This window comes from Callospermophilus lateralis, chromosome 6 (genome assembly GCF_048772815.1).
Source record: "Callospermophilus lateralis isolate mCalLat2 chromosome 6, mCalLat2.hap1, whole genome shotgun sequence".
In the NCBI taxonomy this organism is placed as follows: domain Eukaryota; kingdom Metazoa; phylum Chordata; class Mammalia; order Rodentia; family Sciuridae; genus Callospermophilus; species Callospermophilus lateralis.
In genome coordinates this window covers 20,654,081-20,674,091 of record NC_135310.1, presented here as the reverse complement: position 1 = coordinate 20,674,091, position 20,011 = coordinate 20,654,081, and the positions used below count along the sequence as shown (strand labels likewise).

The window sequence follows — 20,011 nt, the reverse complement described above, 5'->3', positions numbered from 1 at the left end:
GATTTTGAAACCCTGCCTAGCTCTGTGTGGGTGGCGGGGTCTTGCCCTTGGGCGGCCTTGGGCACGCAAGCTGAAGTCAGGTAGACTCCGGAAGAAGTGAGCGCAGAGACTTTCACGGGCTAAGGAAGTCGAATTTAAAAAGAAATGTGGAAAGCAATCTAGGGTGGCCACTGGAGCCCGGTAGCTTTAAAACCACCCGATCCCCACTAGGAGGACGACAGTGACTGGCACTCGCGAAGACTCGGCGCTCCGGGGCAGCCGCTGGTCTGCGCGGAGGAGCCGCCTCCCCAGCGTGGGGCGCGCGTGCAAACGCCAACCGCAGCGGGCAGAAGGCGAGATGCGGCGCGCGGCCGCCGGACGGTCCCGGCTGGGGAAACTCTGGGGCTGCGCGGCTCGGTGCTGACCCAGGGCAGGTTCGAGGGGTGTGCCCGGCCCCGCCCGCCTCCGCCCCCTCCTGCGCCCCTCCCAGTGGCGGCGGCGCATCCAGGGGCGGTGCGGAGCGCAGCGGCTAGCCCAGCCGCCAGCTCCTGCGAGCTCCGCGGCTGCTCCGGGAATTCACTTTGCTGCTTTTAACGTGTCTCTCTCTCTCAGACCGCTTCGAATGGCTTTCGGTCTCTGGCCTGATCGTTTCCTTTAACAGGAAAACTTTACTGCGCTTTCTTTTTCCCCTTTGAGGAGAGGATTAAAAGTTCCACGAACTGGTGCCGCCCGTGCCGCTTGGGCGCTGGGAAGGTGTTCGCCGGAGGGGTTCCCAGTCCCACCATGTGCACCAACATAGTTTACGAGTGGCTGAAAGCGCTGCAGCTCCCGCAGTACGCGGAATCCTTCGTGGATAACGGCTACGATGACCTGGAGGTGTGCAAGCAGATCGGAGATCCGGACCTGGACGCTATCGGGGTGCTGGCGCCCGCACACCGCCGACGCATCCTGGAGGCCGTGCGCCGGCTGCGGGAGCAGGACGCTGCCGCCGCGGGCCTCTACTTCACACTGGAGCCGCAGCCCGCGTCGCCGGGGCCTCCAGCGGACGACATGCCCCCCTGCCGCCGGGGGGAGCCGTGCGGCGGCCCAGCCCAGGGTACCTGCGGAGACCCCCGCGTCCAGACGACCGTCCCCCGGAGTAGGGAGCTGGTGAGCTACCCCAAACTGAAGCTGAAGATCATGATCAGGGATAAACTCGTTCGAGATGGCATCCACCTGAGCAAGCCCCCTTACTCCCGAAAGGTAAGGAGGCGCCGCCCAGGCGGCCCGGGAGGGAGGAGGGTGGGGACAGATCCAGACTGCTTGCGCCGGGCTGGGCAGCCCATTCCAGGTGACAATGGGGAGGGCAGGATGGTTTGGGTGTCTGGAACTCTTCTCTTTTCTGTTATCTCTTTATTCCTTCCTTCCTTGTGTCACTAGTGGTTGATAAGACAAGATCCAGCACTCGGATATTAACTCCAAACTAGCTCGGATTCTCTGCATAGTCATTGGGTCTCATCTGTTAGGGGTTGTGGACTTGGAGTGGCTTCTGGTACTAGGGGGATTCCCAACGTCTCTGTGGTGCTTGGGTCTTCAGGATACCAGAAAACATGGTCAACACCGAACATTGTATTCAACCTTCCTTTTCTTCTTTACTTTTCCGAGTTTTGATAAACTCCCAAAAGAAATAAATTGATGAACTCTCTTGAATAAAGAGTGGGAAGTTGGGCCCAGTTGCTCTCAGTTCTATAAAATAACTAACCCGGCCGCTGCTGCACGTTTGAGGAGTGTACCATTAACCTGAACGTCCTTGGGAGGGAGTTAATGAAACACGAAACATGTGCCCATGCACTTGAGTGAGACGCCTTCTTTGAACTTAACTATCCCGTGTTTGGTAATGAGGTGCTGAAGACACTGGGAAATATGGGGCCAGAGGGCGCCCTTTGGAGGTCTGCAGTGTCAACTCTTTGGCTGTTATTGATCCAGATGAGATGAAGTAGGTACAACTGTGACTTACTTCTAGAGAGTCTGAGGGGACATTTCAGTTTCAAGAGAGGATTCTGCAAGGGCGCGGGAAGGGGTGGGGAGCATCTTGGAAATGCTCACAGCTGCTCTGCGAGCAAGGCTGAAATGTGCAGTGGGCTTTGAATAATTAGGTAGCAGAAAGTGCTGTTTCACCCTGGAGCTCTGCCTCTGTCTCTTGGGTTAGTCCAGTTGAGGTTTCTGCAGCTGTCCACAGAGGCCTGACTTGACAGGAAATAAACAGCATAGGTAACCAACCTCGCCTAGATTGCCCAGGAAAATGAACACCTCAACTTGAAAAATCAAGACTGGGAGAAGCCCAGGGAGAAAATGATGGCAAGGATGCTCATCTGACAGGGACTGAAAACAGCACCCTGGTGGGGAAATGGGGATGATCTAGTGTTCTGTGGGCATCTGGGGCCCTTGAATTGCTTTATATTCTTAAGTGTTGGTTATAATGCCTGGATTTAAGTGAAAGCTATGTAATAAGCAGATGGAAATATAGGGTTTGATATTATCCATCTATTATCTTGCAGGTAAGGGAATAACCTGCTTGAGAATATAAGTTGGTTTTTATTATTAAGAAGACAGGTCAGGAGGACAGTGGGCCCCTGTTTAAACATACGTTCCAGTTCCCTGCTCTGACGGTACTATTGATGTGTGCCAGGAGCAAGAATGGATGCAATTTGCCAAAGCAGTTAGCATTAGGTATAGAGGGATCCTGGTCAGTCATACAGGAAGTTACTCCTGGCAGAAAGGAGGGCCAAGCCAGCTCCATGTTTGTTATTAATTGCCACCAGAATGTAGGTGGTCTTAGACTGAGAGACTGTAAGTACCTGGGCCTGTGGTGAGGGCGCAGTTCAAGTACTGGCCACAAAGGGCAGCAGAGGGAAGGTGTGTCACTAGGGCTTGCTTAGTCTTCAGGAAAGCTGTGAGGTGATGCAGCTGAGGAGGTGGGAGGCTGAGGACCTGGGTGATAGGAGTTGGCACTGTAATGTGTGTTAGTTCTGATCCTTACTAACCCAAAGACAGGCCTAAATATCAAACTTGGAAACTGTGAAGGATTTTAAGAATATGCAGCGTCTGACTGTAGGCTTTGAAACTGTGGACTCCTGCCTAGATCAGAGAGTGATAAAGCAGTGCGTTTTTATAAGTTAGATTTATGTAAGAAAATTTTCACTTGCATTGTTATGCTATTTACTTTCTACGTAAAGAATTATTTCATTCAACTTTCATATAAATACAATAATGTTTGCTAATAAAGATATGGCCTGTTCACTTTCTGTACATACTAATTCTCTTTCTTGAACTGATAGAAGGATAAAAATGGGAGCAGAAGGGTTTTCATTACCTCCTTCATAGGTGCTCCAGCTGGGGACCCCCCCCCAAAAAAAAAATCAAAGCTGACAAACTTCCTTGTAAGAAAGAATAACTCACTTTGCAAAAATTAAAATATAATTAAAGGACATGAAACCACATAGAGATGTGTAGTAGCAGATCCTGTTCATTTGGAATTTGTTGCATGTGTATTCATTGCTTCCTAAGTTGTGGATTTAAATTATTTAGGGATTTTTTTTCCCTGATGCACCTCATTCACTCATAAGCAGTTCAGGGAATTTTTCTTTAAAATGTGATCTGCATTATAATTTTTCCAGATTCCTTGGCTCTGTCATGATCAGCATGTGTAATATTCGTTGTGTGCATTTGGGATTCTGCTTGGAAGATAGGCTCCAGCCTCCTTTATGGTCATTTGCATTGTTGATACTTGTGGTTTTATGCTTTAGTGAGAATATTAGATGGCTTAAAAGTGGATTATATCAAGGATGATCAGAGCATTTTTCCAAGAGTCACCTGGATGGATTGTAGGATTTGCTCCAGTAACTGTTTAGGTTTCTTGGTTTAGTAATCAGTGATTTAATATGGAATTAAAAAACAAGTTTCTCCTTGTTTCCCAAAGGGAGTCTGTAGCTTTGGAAAACCAGGAGCTTTGAAAGAGCACCAGCTTTGAAATTGGAGATGAATCCCTCATCTGCTCTGTAGCTAGCTTCTTTGACAGCTGTGATTGTTGCCTTTACAAATAGAGATTTTTATACGTATATATATATTTTTTAAACCAAGCTTCTCTATGTTATGATCTCTCTAGGTGACTGTCGTTGATGGGATGCAGAAGGCCTGCCCTCAGAGATCTTGGGATTTAGCAGAGATAAAATAGATTGAGCAATAATGATGAATTGGAACAGTTGTACCCAGGTTAATTTTCAGGGACTGGTGATCAGCAAGGTCAGAGGAAAAGAGGAAGAAGTCCTGTTTAGAAGTCCTGTTTAGAAGCCACTGGAAGCTCTCAGTTTTCAAGGAGGAAGTGACTTGTCAGAACAGGTAAAGATTCTAGCATATCTTGGTGAAATAGCAACCATGCCAACAAAGGCCTTTACAATAGACAATGAGAGTGGAGACCTGGGGCATGCCCCTCTCTTAGAGTTTGAGAAGGTGGATCTAAAGCCACTGGAGGAAGAAGGGAGACTTTAGGTCAAGGGAAGTGTTTTGTGGGCTTGTGTTTGAGAATGAGAGAAACCGGAGCATGTCTAAGTGTTCATGGCAGTGGTGAGAGAAGGGGAGACAATGAAGGTATGGGAGGAATGGGAGAATTAGAGGTTAAAGGAGAACATTAATGATGTACAAATGTCAGTGGCTGTGATCAGATTTTTATAACCATGCCTAAATATAAATACTATGCAATAAAACACATAGAATTAAATACAGTTACACAGAGAAAGGTATCCTTGCCATATATTTGTACTACAGGTTATAGGTTATGCATGGTGTTTTATTGAGTTCTATGAGGTCTAACAATGCTTGTGAAGGGGTCTGGGGTAGGTGTGAATGGTACAGGGCTTTAAAGAGTCTTTCCACACTTGAAATGGTAGAGTGCAGGCCCCAGGGAGGTAGGAGGTGGAGCAGGCTTCTAGGCTTCTGGACTGAAAGTACCTCTTGCCACATCTATCAGCTGAAACTATTTGAGTTAGTATGACTTATTGAATAATGCTGGAGAAGTGTTAATCTTCATTTGTACCTTAGTGCTAAATGAACTAATTAACAAGACTCCATGGTAATAGGGCTCTTTATGGGTACTCTGGAGAATGGAGGAATTTAGAGATGCAGAGGTGGCACGAAGGCTTCTCTGTATGGAGGAGAGAAGAAGGATTTAGAAAGAAAGGAGAGATGTCGGAGACAGACACACATCTGTCATTTGGAGACCTGCCTGGGGTTGTGGCAGAAGTTGAAATGATAATAAATATTGCTTCTCCCAAGAATTCCTTCTGCCTTCATGATATTACCAGGACAGATTGGAGACTGGCAAACTTAAGATTTTCCCAGGTCAATCAAGATCCTCAAGTGTCCTCAGCCTAGATCCTAATGGGCTTTTTTTGTCTTTGGTCCCTGATTGGAGAACTGAAGGAAGAAGGGATGGGACACAGACAAGAGGTAGGGAGGTGATGGGGCTGCTGCTTTTCTCTTGCTCCTGTGGTTTCTGTGTATGGAGTTTCTGTGTAAGTGGACCTGCAGACATCCTCCTGTCTGTTCATCTATCTCTGTCCATTGACCCATTGTTCATTGATTCATACTCCCATCCTCCCATTTTACCAATACTGAGATGTGCCATGTGCTAGGTTTTCGGATTGATATTGCAGGGAGCTAGACAGACGTGTGTTTATACGTGGAGGGCCTAACCCAGGATTTGGCCTGAAGTAGTTACATTATATCAAAGTTAAATGTTAGTTCTACAAACCTCAGGGGTTAGAGAATTTTACACTTGTGTTCCTTTCAAATGTTAACAAAAGTTCAACTTTGGTGAGAACTTGAGTAAAGGTAATGAAAGATGAAGTTAAAAGTCAAAACATGTTTATTTCTTAAGTGTTATTGGAGAAGGACTGGGAATTAAAGTGCTGGTCCTCAGTTCAAATGGCAGTCTTCAAGGATACAAATCATAATAAATGCTGGCAAGGATGTAGGGGAAATGGTACACTGAAACATTGTTGGTGGGACTGCAAATTAGTACAACCACTTGGGAAAGCAATATGGAGATTCCTTAAAAGCCTAGGACTAGAACAACCATATGACCGAGCTATTCCCACTCCTTAGAATTTATTCAAAAGAACTAAAATCAGCAAACTCTAGTAATCCAGGTACATCAGTGCTTGTAGCAGCCTAATTCACAATTGGCAAGTTATGGAACTAGCTCAGGTGCTTGTCAACAGATGAATGAATTGAGAAAATGTGATACATACATACAATGGAGTTTTACTCAGCCATGACGAATAAAATTATGGCATTTGCTGGTAAATGGATGGAATTGAAGAACATCATGCTAAGTGAAATAAGCTAGATTCAGATGGTCAGACATCAAATGTTTTTTCTCACATACAGTATCTAGAGCAAAGTAAAGGAAAACAAAATGTGTGTGTGTGTTGGGGGGAGGAGCTCTGATCCCATGAAAACAGAGGGGAGATCATTGGAATAGAGGAAGAGGATTGAGGAGAAGGGAATGAAGGAGGCAGAAGGAGGAGGAAAAAGGAAGCACTTTGGATTAAAGTTGAGCCAACTATGGCTCACCCATATATAGCATGGACTATATATGATTAGGTCATAATGAATCCTACTTTTATGCCTGACTATAATACAGTAATAAAAACATTTCAGAAAAAGTGCTGATCCTGCAGGACATTCAAAAGAAGATGTCTACAGCAGGGCCAGGAGAAGTGTGAGGTAGGCTAGGAGCTCAGGGTGCACAGATAAAGAGGTGCTTGCTCTCCAGGTGGTACTAGACATCCAGCCATTATTAACAAAATTCCTTATCATGAAATTTCAAGTATGTGCAGGTATCCTCAGTGTCTCTTGAATTGCACACTAAGCATTTACCTACTCTTCCTACACCTAACTCCTACCCTCAGTAACAATGTGCTAAGAGCCATGATGATGTTGGTCTCCCGAACTCAAGCAGACATGGTTTCTGTGAGGTCTGGCAGCTCATAGGGTTCATCCAGGTGAGATCAATTCTGTGGATTGAGATTACGCTTTCTGACACCACAGGGTGGTGGTTATGAGTACAGGCTCAAATCCAGATTGCACAATTCATATCCCAGCTCTGGTCCATACTAGATCACCCTTGGCTCCTCTGTGAAAAAAAGGGCCTCACTAGTGACTACCTCATAGGGTAGTTATGGAGATTAGATGAGCTCACACTCATGAACTTACTAGATCAAAATTTGTAACACTTGCCTAGAGCTGCCCCAACATGTTCCACAAACTGGGTGTTTGAAACAACAGAAATGTGTTCTCTTACAGTTTTGGAGGCTACAAGTCCAAGATCAAGGTCTTAGCAGAACTTTTAGGGCAAAGAGCCTTGCTCTAAAATCCTAAGGACCTGCACCTAGGTTCACCTAGACAGGCCTGCCAAAGACTACAAACAGCATTCCGTATCTGCTACTGACACCTCAAGCACCACTAGGTCTGCTAGATCTTGTGACCCAAGTGGCAAAACAGCTCCAACTGCAGCTGGGGCCTGCAGCAAGCCTTCTGTTGTTCTGGGCCTCACTCACTCAGAACTGGCAGCTTTTTGGGTCACACAGTAAGTAGGCTGGAGTAGCACTTTCAAATGAACATGTGGCCTCCAAACAGAGGCACATTAGACATTGTGCTTCCTTCTTGGTTGTTGTAGGAGGTCAGATGCAACAACTTTATTCTTCACTTTAGAAAGGGTCTCTTGTTATGCTCCCCACCACTGGATCCCTGAAAATTTACTGAGGTGGAAGGCCCTGAGTCTATCAGGTTTATTTACCACTTTGTGACATGCAAAATGTCATACCAATAAGTCAAGGGTAGTCACTTCATCTTGCTTACTAGGTCCAAGCAGCCTAATGTCATCATTGTAATGGAACAGTGTGAGACCCCATGGAAAGGAAAGGTGACCAAGGTCTCTGGGAACTAAACTGTGAAATACATCTGGAGAGTGGATGTACTTCTGTGGTCACACAGTGAAAGTGTACTGCTGCCCTTGCCAGCTGCAAACCAATTGCTTCTGGTAGGCTTTACTAACAGGGTTGAGAAAAGAGCATTTGCTAGGTGGATAGCCTGGCTCACGGTAAGTGCTCACTTGTGTTAGCTCCAGCTAGCCCCGTGCTGAGGTTTATCTAGACACCACAGCTCTGTCTAGCATGTAATCTATGTTTACTATATATAGCATATACAGAGGAGCCCACTGATCCAAGTCTCATTCCTAATGATATGGGTGTTTGCAACTAAATCAATAGTAGATTTTTAGTATAAGTAATGTGATGCCTAGTCATTTCTATGTGCCTGAGAATACAATAATGAAAATTATTTTAAAAAATAAAAGCATTCTGGAAATTAAAGCATTTATTGGTAAATGGATGGAGCTGGAGAATTTAAATGCTAAGTGAAGTAAATCAATTCTCCCAAACCAAAGGCTGAACCTTTTCTCCATATGCAGATGCTAATTCACAATAAGGAGGGTGCTAGGGAAGAATAGAGGTACTTTGAATTAGACAGAGGGAAATGAAGGGAAGGGAGGGGGCATGGAGGTAGGAAAGATAGTAGAATGAATCGAACATTATTACCCTATGTGCATATATGATTACATGACCATTGTATTTCTACATCATGTACAACCCGAAGAATGAGAAGTTATATTCCATTTATGAATAATGTGTCAAAATTCATTCTACTTCATGTATAACTAATTAGAACAAATTTTAAAAGTCAGTAAAAACAATTACAGAATTTAAATATTCAAAATTATGTTGTAATTTTTAAAAAACAATCACTTGGAAGATAACATTGTTGACATTACTCAGAGCATTTCTAGAACTTCATGCCCATCTACAGTGGTGGCAAGCCCTTGTCCTCAGATAGATCTGGTTTGGGGTAAATACTTAAAGTAATTTGGAATAAAGTCAGTCAATTGAGAATAATAACATTAAGTAAAATATGAAATGGAGAATGGAATCTCACTACTCTGGTTAGGACTTGCAAACTGGTTTTTGGATTTTATGATATTTATCATCCTTTTCCTATTTTTAAACCTTTAAAGTGTGCATCCATGTTTGCAAATATGGAAACTCCTCCAAACGCTTTTCAGAATACAGAAGTCAGTTTCCTAGCATTTGTGAAGAACAAGACACAGTGATGGTCTTTCCCAGTAGGAAATAGCTGCAAAGTGCCTATGGTGCTGCTGGGGAGGAATCAGGTAAACCACACAGAGAGGAAAAAACTGTGATGCCTGTGAGTTACTCAGAATTGGGAAAGTACAAGAAGGTTCATAAGCCTTTGTATTTGCTTGTCCTGCTGTTCCTAGAGAGCTCTCTTCCCTACATTGTTATATCCAGTCGTAAAGGAGTTGTAGTTGAACTCATTCTTCCTTCTAGTCTCTTGACTAAAAGGATGCTCAAGTCAGGGGAACAGAATTAAGGCTTCCTTCTCCTAGGAGTAGGGTACTGTCTAAGGTAGTAAGACACATGTTTTTGTCAGCTTTTTTCCTTCTGTGACCAAAAGACCTGACAAGAACAATTTTAGAGGATTAAAAGTTTATTTTGGGACTCGCAGTTTCAGAGGTCTCAGTCCATAGATAGCTGGCTCCATTGCTCTGGGCCCAAGGTGTGGCAAAACATCATGGTGGAAGAGTGGAGGAAAATGGCTCAGGACATGGCCACCAGAAAACAGAAAGATTCTCTCACCAAGGACAAAATATATACCAAACAGACATGACCTGGTGACCCACACATGAACTTTTGGGGGACACCACATATCTAAATCATAACAGTCAGAAACCATGATGGGTCATAGTTTCTCAAGGTCACAACCTCTGTAGGGTTAGAGCCAACAGTGAGTCCTTGGCTACAGCAAAGACTTGTTTTTACCACCAGCATTACTGAGCTGAAAGATTTTTAAGAGTTCTTTTCTAAGTTTTGTGAAATAATGCTGCTTCAGATCAACCACTGATTTAGACTTGTGGAGACCTAGGAAGAGAAGGAGGGAAATCTTTTTCTTAGTCAATATAAGAAATATTAAGGGACAGGCATGGTGACACATGCCTGTAATCCCAGCTTCTGAAGAGGCTGAGGCAGGAGGATCTCAAGATCAGAGCCAGACTGGGCAACTCAGAGAGACCCTGTCTCAAAGTAAAAAGGGGAACTGGGAGGCAGAGAACTTGCCTGTAGTACCAGAAATTAAACTCAGTACTACAGAAATAAACAATTAAGGGCCATAACTGGGGATCATGCCAAAAGGCATTAAGCATATGATCTGTCTAACATAAAGGCTAAGTGATATCTAATAGTTTAAAGATTTCATTACTGCTTCTAATTGACATAAATGGTCTGAGGCTCTCTAAAAAGCTTACTGTTACTGTTCCATAAAGTTATAAATACAAACAAAATAAGACCTATTTTATTTGGAGCATGTCAGAAAGAAAGACAATTGGTATGTATTTATTTTTATTTTTTTAACTTTTTAAAAAATTTCTTACATACATGACAATCGTGGAATGCATTACAATCATAATTATTCATTCACAATTTTTGACTTAACCAAAATCATAATGACCACATGTGACAAAGTTTAAGATTTTTTCCCCAAGAAAGTAATAATAGAGGCATACCTATTTGACACCCAGAATATGCCACTGTTTAATACCTACCTTTATTTGACAAAATTACTTTAAGTAATAGTTATGTAATATGCAGTGCTTATTATTTTCTCAATTCCTTCTTTTGTTTTAAAGAAATGAACAATTGAAAGAAGGAATTCACTTAAATTTTAAAAGGATTCAAATTTAGTAAAAATAATTTCATCTACTGAATAGAATTTGCACTGAAATTTTTGCACTTTGCTGTTTGTATTCTGTCTTACTGTTTAAAGTTTTCAACACAAGTAAAACTAATATAAGAAAGAAGTGAAGTTATCCAAATGCTGTTTTTTTTTTCATTTTTTACAAATCATGGTGCTATCATTATTTCAAGTTCACTGCTTAACTCAAGAGTATGCAATCCATGAAGGAGGTACAATAGCTTTACAGACTTATTGTCCAAAATTGTCCTTGCATAACCAAGTGTGTGGCTTGGGGTCAACTCTGTAACTGGGGACTCTGAATTAACTTCCATTGATACTATAGTGCTTATTAAAGGACAGGTATTGAGAGATGCCAATTCAAATCTTAGTGCAGATCATCGAAACCCAACGGACACTAAGAGCCGCAGTTATTTAGGCCAGCAAAAGACACCCCCCCCCATGAGAAACGTGTCTTGTCAGTGACATTGTTTAGAATGTCACTGAATTGTTAGTACAGCATTTTCCTAATGAAAGGTTTTACTCTGTTTTCAAGAACTCTTTTCTGTCTACAACTGGGGTGAGCCCTTCCCTATGCTTTGTTAGTACAAGATATGAAGAAGTTTTTTTCTTATGTAGAGCCCATGTTTTTCTTACAGTCTGGTAGTATGAATTTAATGGCATAATATATATAAAGTTGCTGTGTAAACTCTAAAAGAACTGTCCACATTTAAGGTGTCCTCCACTGATAGCAAATAAATGTTTATGACAAAATTTTAAAGGTATTTCTGTTGGAAAACAGCAAACACTCGGAATTGAGAAAATTGGGAGAAAAATTAACTGGACCAAGAGAAATTTTACATGGCCTATATTGAAACATCTAATGTTATTCTCTATTCCTTTAAAAATATTTGTGTCAGAATATTTTTTTACTCATGCACTAAACTTATATCACATTGTTTGAGAATAAGGGTCAGGTTATTTTTGTTTTAGCAGGTATTATTTGAAAAATGATTTTCCCACAGCTTTATTAAGATACCATTAACAAATAAAAATTATATATATATATATATATATATATATATATATATATATATATATATATATATTTGTATAGTGTACCGTGTGATGTTTCGACATATGTGTTTATTATGAAATGATTAAGCCAAGCTAATTAACTTTGTTTATCACCTCACATATTTATCATGGTTTTATGGTAAAAAGATTTACTTAAGCTCTAATCTCTTAGCAGTTTTCAAGTATACATTTTATTAACTATAATCCCAGTTCTGTATGAGGGAACTCCAGAATTTATTCATCCTGTCTAATTGAAACTTTATACCATTTAACCAACATTTCCTCATTTTTCTCCCACTTGGAAAAAATGATTTTCATCTAAGAAATTTTCTGTCTCAGGTCAATCATAATTAATTTAGGCATTCTCTTATTGGGTTGGAAACAATTTATATTAATTATGTTCACATTATTACCTATATTATTATTATTATTATTTTAATATTTTGTTGTTGATGGATCTTTATTTGTATGTGGTGCTGAGAATCGAACCCAGTGCCTCACACATGCTAGACAAATGCTCTACCACTGAGCCACAACCCCAGCCCCTACCTATATTATTGATTATTATAATTTTCATTATTTGAGCATGTCAACTTTGAGAAATGAAATTTTGGCATTATTTAAATTGTATTAAGACTATCAGTTTATATAATTTGATGTCTGTGGGTTTTTTTATTATCATGTATTGCCTGTTCATAGTACTTGCTTATTTTTTCTACTGGTCTTACACTACTTCTACTTGCTTTGCAAGAGGTATTTGTGTATTAAGGACAATAATCATTACTTCACAGAAGTTGCAGAAATTTGTCTCTCAAAAAGAATATGTTTAGTTTAGAATTTTATAGCTTTTTGGATATTCAGAAATTTAAAATTCTTATATATTATACCTTATCAGGAATTTTTTAGCTGTTAGCTATTACAGACTCGGAATTGAGATAGAATATTTTATTTAAACTTAATTGGAACAAGTTACTTAATCTCTCTGAACCTGAATTGCCTCATTTATAAAATGCATATACTATCACCTGCTTCTTAAGGCTTTTGTGATGAATTAATGAGGCATTCACAAGAAGGGTCTCATGCAATACCTGACACACTGCAGTCATACTAAACATCTGGCTGATATTTATGCATTGTGCATAACTTAATAAACAAAGTTTTTCTCTAGATGAAATCCATATCCTAAATTATTTGTTCATCTCCTTGCCATTCAGTTGAGATGCATTCTTTTCACAATTAAAAAATTCTTTAACAAGAATTTAACTTTTTTTCTGTTCCACCATTTTAAATGTTTTTCTATTTATCATTTGCCTTGTAGATTTTCCTTTTTTAATTAAGCATAATCAATCCTATTTTTGCAATTGCAATTATATTTATGAATCCCTTCACTAAGCCACAGTTAGTGTTTTTCTGTGTATATATCTATACACACACAATTATATGCGCACATATATACATCTTTTATTTTTATTGTTTCTTTTTTTAACATTTAGCTCTGTAATCAGTCTCTAATTTATTATGGTACATAATATAATCTAAAGCTCTAATGTTATACATAATTATACACACAATAAATGTATCCCCTATTTTACAGAAATTATAGCTCTCATATCTTTGTTCTGGTGTTATTGTGTTGGCTAGAATTTATAAAGTAGTGTTAAATAATAAATACAATTAGGCCTCTTCATCCTATTGCAAATTCTAATGAAAATGCCAGTATTTTGCTATTATTATTTTTATTGGCTCTCAGTTTAGGACAGAAAAGAAAACATCCTTCATAATGTAAAGAAAACATCCTTCTTTTTCTAATTTTGTAAGAATCTTTACTGGGAGTGGATATTTAATTATACAAAATGTCTTCTTAGCAACTTGAAAATGAGTTTTTTTTTCCTTATTATATCTCCTGTTGAGATGGACATTAATTGATTTCCTAAGATTAAACTGTTCTCACATAGCTCTGGTAAAGTAAAACATGAAATGTCTCTTGAATCAACCTGTGAGTACAGGAATTTATATTAATCTTTCTCCAAGGACATGATTACACTCTTCTACATTATATCTTTTCTGTCATGAATAATGTTTGACACTTACCTTTAGTTGTGTAACCAGTTCATCAATTATTTCCATGATGTTATTACATTTGACTTCCTGCCAATAAGTTTTTGGAATTGATGGTGTCTGTCTAGACAGGTATAGAGACTAGCAGTTTCCATACCCGAAAGGCAACAGCCATGTAATTGGAGGTAATAATTTAGTATTCTTGTCTTGTATAGAAATTTTGTTTTTGAACAAGGGGGTGGAGACTCTGAAGTGGGTAAAGGGTTAGCCTATATCTCTGTTGATTTTACTGTTTTCATAGCAAAAGGGTCTTTTCTTTCTCCAAGCATAGTTTAGGAAATTCCTGGATTCTGGAAACATATTCTTCTCCTTTCCTTTCCCACATTTCCCATCCTTCGCTTCCCCCCAGTCGTCTGTTCCCTTTTTGACCCTTACCCACTGTCGTAGCCTTAGTAGAAGATATGGCATCTGGCAAGGAGTCCCTGTCTATATCAAATTGAAAACTCTTACAAAAGAAATCAAATTGGCATTCATTTTAAATTGAATCTTTGGCTTTGCATAGCAATAGCCCAATGTGTAACACAGATGAAATTGGAAAACTCTGAAAGAAGTATTAATTTAACAAACCTTGATTTGCATTTAAACATACAATGAAAGGGTCAAATAGATAGATTTTTTTTCTAAAAAAGTCATTGAAGCAAGGATTAAAAATGGGGTGTAGGAATAGAATGTTTCTGGAGAAGATAATAAATCAGGTGCTGCACTCAGCTGAGTTTGCAGAAATGGATACACCCAACACTTCCCAAGCTGGTCATCAATCATGCAATAAAGATACAGCCACTTTAAAGTAACCATGTATCAATGCAGAAGTCAACACTGCTGTATTATGAAGGCTCCTCTGGGAAGCTCTTGATTGACAAAAATAGTACTGCTTTAAGTAGTAGCAATATTTTCATGGCCAGAAAGTAATAAAACTATAGATGAGCTTTATGAAGGGAAAATATTTTACATTAAAAAATTCCCTACAGAGCAATAGATGGGACTTGCTTCCTGCAGGATCAGGTTAAGGTGCAAAGTATCTCCACCTCATGTGGGAGAAGAAATTGATAATTCAATGTTATTTACATCCAAGTCACTGTCATTTATGGGCATCTAATGAAAGCATGGGATTATTTTCCATTTGGATCACATAAAATGTATCTCTAGCTTGCTTAGGCTTGTATGGTAGGAAAACAAATGCAGGGTAGCAGGATATGCCTATTGTACCCAGGGCTGAGCCAGAGGGTTTACAAATTCATTTACTCTTTGAGACCCACTTTGTTTCAGAGGGGTGAAAGAGAGAGTTAAATTGGAGAAATTAACTTTGAGTTTTATTATTAAGTTATTTTAAATCAGTATTTACTGCCATTTTTTTGGCATAGGAATTTGGGTCAGTGTTTTTATCTGATGTTTTTATATGGATGAATATACTCTCCTTGAAAATGGTAGTTAATTGAATCTTATGATTATTTATTAAAACAGTATGTCAATGACCCAGCTGACCTGCTGGGGCCTTTTTAGATGGATTTGTTGACAGGAAGTACAGTATGGTCCATCATCCCCAATATGGCTGTGCTAAGATGCACATACTAACTTATATTACAAGTGCATTGTGGAGAAAAGGGGAATGATTTCTTTTTTTAACTGAAAGCTGGAAAATTGAAAAAGCAAGAGCTGAACAATGAACTGAAGCTGTATTTTGAAATTTTTTTCATTGTGCTTTGATTTCATTAATTGTGATAATTAGAATTATTCTGCACTTGACCATATGTTAATTAGTTGTTGGCTTTTCTCTTCACATCTGGAGGGGCCTTCTCGGCTTTGAGGCACTTCCTTTACTCTCTTTGTGGAGTATAGAAAGATTACTATTTTTCATCCCCACCTAGATTCACTTTTTAAGTCAGAGTTGGGCAAATTAGACAACAGCCTTAAATTTGCCAAATCATAAAAACAGAGATGTTTATTTATTATTATTTCCAACTGGAGATGACATTAGTGTATTTCCTACACTATTTTGTTCATGTCTTGTGACACTCCTCTAAAGTCGAAGTTATTCTTGTCATCCCTATTTTATACATGAGGAAAATGAAGCTAAAAGAGTTTGGGCAACTTATGCAAAGTCACTCAACTAGTAAATTTCATTTGGAAACCACTTATGGTTTCCAGAGCCATGGGCCTCATCATTGTGCAGTTCTCCCTAAAACCATTGCATCATGGGATTTGGAAACTATCTCTTGGTGAAAAATAGGTGTGAGATAGGCAATGTATATGTCTTAGAGATTTTATTGCTTTGTAAAAAAATTTTGATGGCATACTAATTAGTTTAAATTTCAAAGATGTTATGGTAGAATGAATCCATATTTTATATTTGATTTAAGATAAAGGGAATTCCTTCATTCTTTCAATATGTATTATAAGTACTGACGGACAATAGGAGGTATGAAGAAAAAGTCCTCTATAAATGAAATCACACTAATTTGGTAACAAAAGTTCATGTTATTAAACTTGAGCATCCAGTCTCTTGTTCCATGTTTTCTGTAGGATGAGAAAGTTATCAGTCTTTATTGGCCATGTATGATTACTACTGTGGTACCCACTGTACAAAACAATATTGGTTTCTTTGGTTCTGGTCTTCAGGAACTTTTACAATATTAAAATCTTCTCTAAATCCACACTTTACTAATTTGATATATTCTTAAGATCCAAGGCTTTTAAGATTAGAGATGGAGAATAACTTAGAGCCAACAGCTTTTCTTACTTAGACTAAGTCTAGAAGTTAGTTGGTATTGCTTTTTGACCTCCAGCAGATTTTGAAGTGCCAGAATGACTTATTTGACATCTGGGGTTGGATTTGGAAACAGTTGTAAGTCATTTTGGTAGATAAAGTTAGCTAGTGACTAGTCCTGTTTTAAGTTCCAAATCCTTAAATTAAATAAAAAAAAAAATAAACAAAAATGTGAATATGCATTGTCCAGACTGAAGTTCCACATCTCCAAATTAAATAAAAAAAATAAACAAAAATGTGATTATGAAGTGTCCAGGCTGGTTTTGTTAGATGTGGGCATTTGCAGGGAAATCAATGTCTTAATACCTTAATCATGTGTGTGGCTACACTGTGTCATAAACAAGTCTCCCAGGAAAAAATCGCTTTAAAAAATGCTTTTTGGGGGGGGAGGGGGGCATATATAAAGCTTGATTTTTTTTAATGTACTTAATCATTTCTAATAAGTATCCCCTCTGCATAGATCATGCATTTGAATGGTCTTATTTTGCTATTAAAATTGAGAACAAATATTTAAAATTCAGTGTGTAGCAATTATGAACGCAGGGAAACAGACTCCTTGTTCTGAAGCCTTAATTGTGATAGAGGAAATTAACCTGTACTGAGGAATTAGTATATTAGACAGCTCCAGTAAGACTGGGCCATGTTCCATCTGTGAAATCATGTGTGTTTTAATGGGAATAGGCCTAGGATACCTTGAAAACATCGGAGTGTGAATGAAAGATGCATATACGGAACAGTGGTTGTATTGTGTTGAAAAGAAGGAAAGGGGAGTTTGGAAATTATGAGAAAGTATTGGTTGTACTGTAATGTCCTCTAGGATTAGTAGCTGATTTTATAGGATATTCAACTCTAGAGTTTTGCTTTTCACATAGGTCACAGAGAGCCCCAAGAAAACATCCCTCCCATGTTAGCAAAGAGAAAGAGATGAATAGTCTACAATGCCACTTGTTCTGTCCCCCCAGAGACCTGAGGTACAAAGGCAGCCAGGTGATCTAAATTCAGTTGAGAGAAGGGCAAGTCTTTGTTGTGTTTTTGGCAGAGCCCAAGGGAGAGGGTTAACAACCATCAAAGTAGATTTGAGAAAAACAGCTAAAGTTTTTGTGAAGTTTTAAAGGCCGCTATGGGTTAGCATGACAATTTGAATTCCCAGGAACCACAGGTACAAAGATTTGTATCTTCATGCCAGATCTTTATAACAGGCCTCCAGTGGGTATTATGAGAACTATGAGGGGCAGAGCAGGAAACCCAGACAGATTCTAAGCTGGGTAAGTACACAGGTGGTGATCAGTTTACCCCTGGAGACTATGCACAAAATCCACCAGAGTCTGGGACCTTCTGTCATAGGACACAAAAACTTAGAGGTGAGGGCTCAGTAAACAAGAAACCTGCCCAAACACCTGACCCAGATAAAAATTGGCAGCTATTTGGGTAGATATTTCAAAAAAAAAAAAAAAAAAGATGCTTTCCTTGCCCTGTGCCGACACTAGATAAATCCCATCTGTACTAGGGGAGACCTAGCAAATCCACTTATACCCAGGATCTGAACGATACAATGTGGTGGTGTGCCGTAGCTAAAAGGATCAGGCTGAATCTAAGACCCACATCAATTCAAGGTCGAGATGGGCAGTCAGTCAGGGGTGGTATCAGGTAGGAATACTGAGAGAGTCTCATCCCTGAATCTCCAGTGCAGAGTCCTTCAAAGACAGAAGCTGTAGCAGAGGAAGAACCTTCTTGACTCCCGTGTGAGACACCCCTGGAGCAACAAGTCCCAAGCTGGGGGAAGAATGTGAGCACACAGAGCAGCACCCGCAGTGGCACAGGTGTTCAGGGACTGCAGAGAGAGGGTGGAGCAGGAGCACTCAGGAAAACTCTGTCACCCCAGGCTTCATAGAACAAGTTGGCTGGAATCCACTTCTAGAGGAGCTGGAAGTCCCTGCTGCACTGAAGGTTACTATAGTAACAACAACATCCAAATCCAGCTCCACCACTACTTAGACTGACTGGACCACCCATGATAATGCCCATGGAAGAGATGTGCCCATTTCAGAAGGACATCAGTTTATCTCAGGCCCAGCTGTTCTTTTACATATGTTAAGTTTTACATTTAAGCAAAATTTACACATGGAAAAAAAAAATGACTTACGGAGAAAAAAGTAGTTAGGAATGGTTAGGAATTTGGATCTGTCACATACAAACTGTAAAATGGATGTTAATTATTTAAAAAAAAGCATCATACTTGAGTAAAATGTTAATGGAAATGGTACAGGGGTAGATAGGATCTCTCTATACTATCTTTGTAATTTTTCTGTAAATCCAAAAATAAAGTTTAATAAAAATTTATATTGTTAAGGAATACATTTGAGATCTATTGTTAAGGAGATGAAGGTTAAGCCAGAGATCAAGAAAATGTATTTCCAAATCACACCATTAATAAATGGTAACTGGAATAATAACTCTTATAACTTACTAATAAGAGCACACAGTAGACTCAGCTGAAAAATGGAGAAATATTTGAACCTTCACCAAATAAGATTTGCAGGTTACTGTTATGCATGTGAAAAGATAGCCAGCATTGTTAGTTGTCAGAGAAATGCAATTTTTGCCACAGTTTTAATGGCCTTTCAGAACCAAGTGCTTTTGAAAATGTAGAGTGAGTAGAATTCCCAAACAGTTCTGGTAGAGGTGCAGGATGGTATAACAACTTGAGAAGATGGTTTGATGGTTTCTTATAAAGATGAAGATTCACTTCCCATACAATCAGGCAGCCCCACTCAGCTATTAACAGAAGAGACACTCAAGCAAACATCTCTACAAAGACCTGTATATAAATAGACATAGCTGCTTCAATTAAAACTGCCCCAAATGTGAAACGACCCTAAGGATCATCTACTTGTTCATGCATCAACAGATTTCCATACATCTGTAACTACAGAATAAACTGGACAATAAAAAGGAACACATTACTTTCAACAACATGGAAAAACCTCAGAAACATCAGGTTGATGGAAAGAAGCCACACATAGAAGATTACATAGTGTGTAACTCCATTTATATGACATTCTAAAAAAGCCAAAACTGTAGGGACAGAAAGCAGATATGTGTTGGGCTGTGATGGAGGAATGGGCTTGACTATAAAAGGGCACATGGAACATTGAGATGATGGTAATGTTATGAATCTTGATTATGGTTGTGATTACACGACCATATGCAATTCTCAAAACTTATTGAGCT

The 20,011-nt window shown here is 39.5% G+C and overlaps 1 protein-coding gene across 1 annotated transcript in view; it reads left to right on the top strand.

Moving 5' to 3' along the window:
* Positions 1-503: 503 nt before the first annotated feature.
* Samd5 (sterile alpha motif domain containing 5) overlaps positions 504-20,011 on the top strand; it is a 50,225-nt gene continuing 30,717 nt past the window's right edge. The window contains exon 1 of the mRNA XM_076859657.2: positions 504-1,221. Within this exon, the coding sequence (XP_076715772.1) occupies positions 763-1,221 (459 nt within the window). The 5' untranslated portion in view covers positions 504-762. The remainder of the gene's footprint in view (positions 1,222-20,011) is intronic.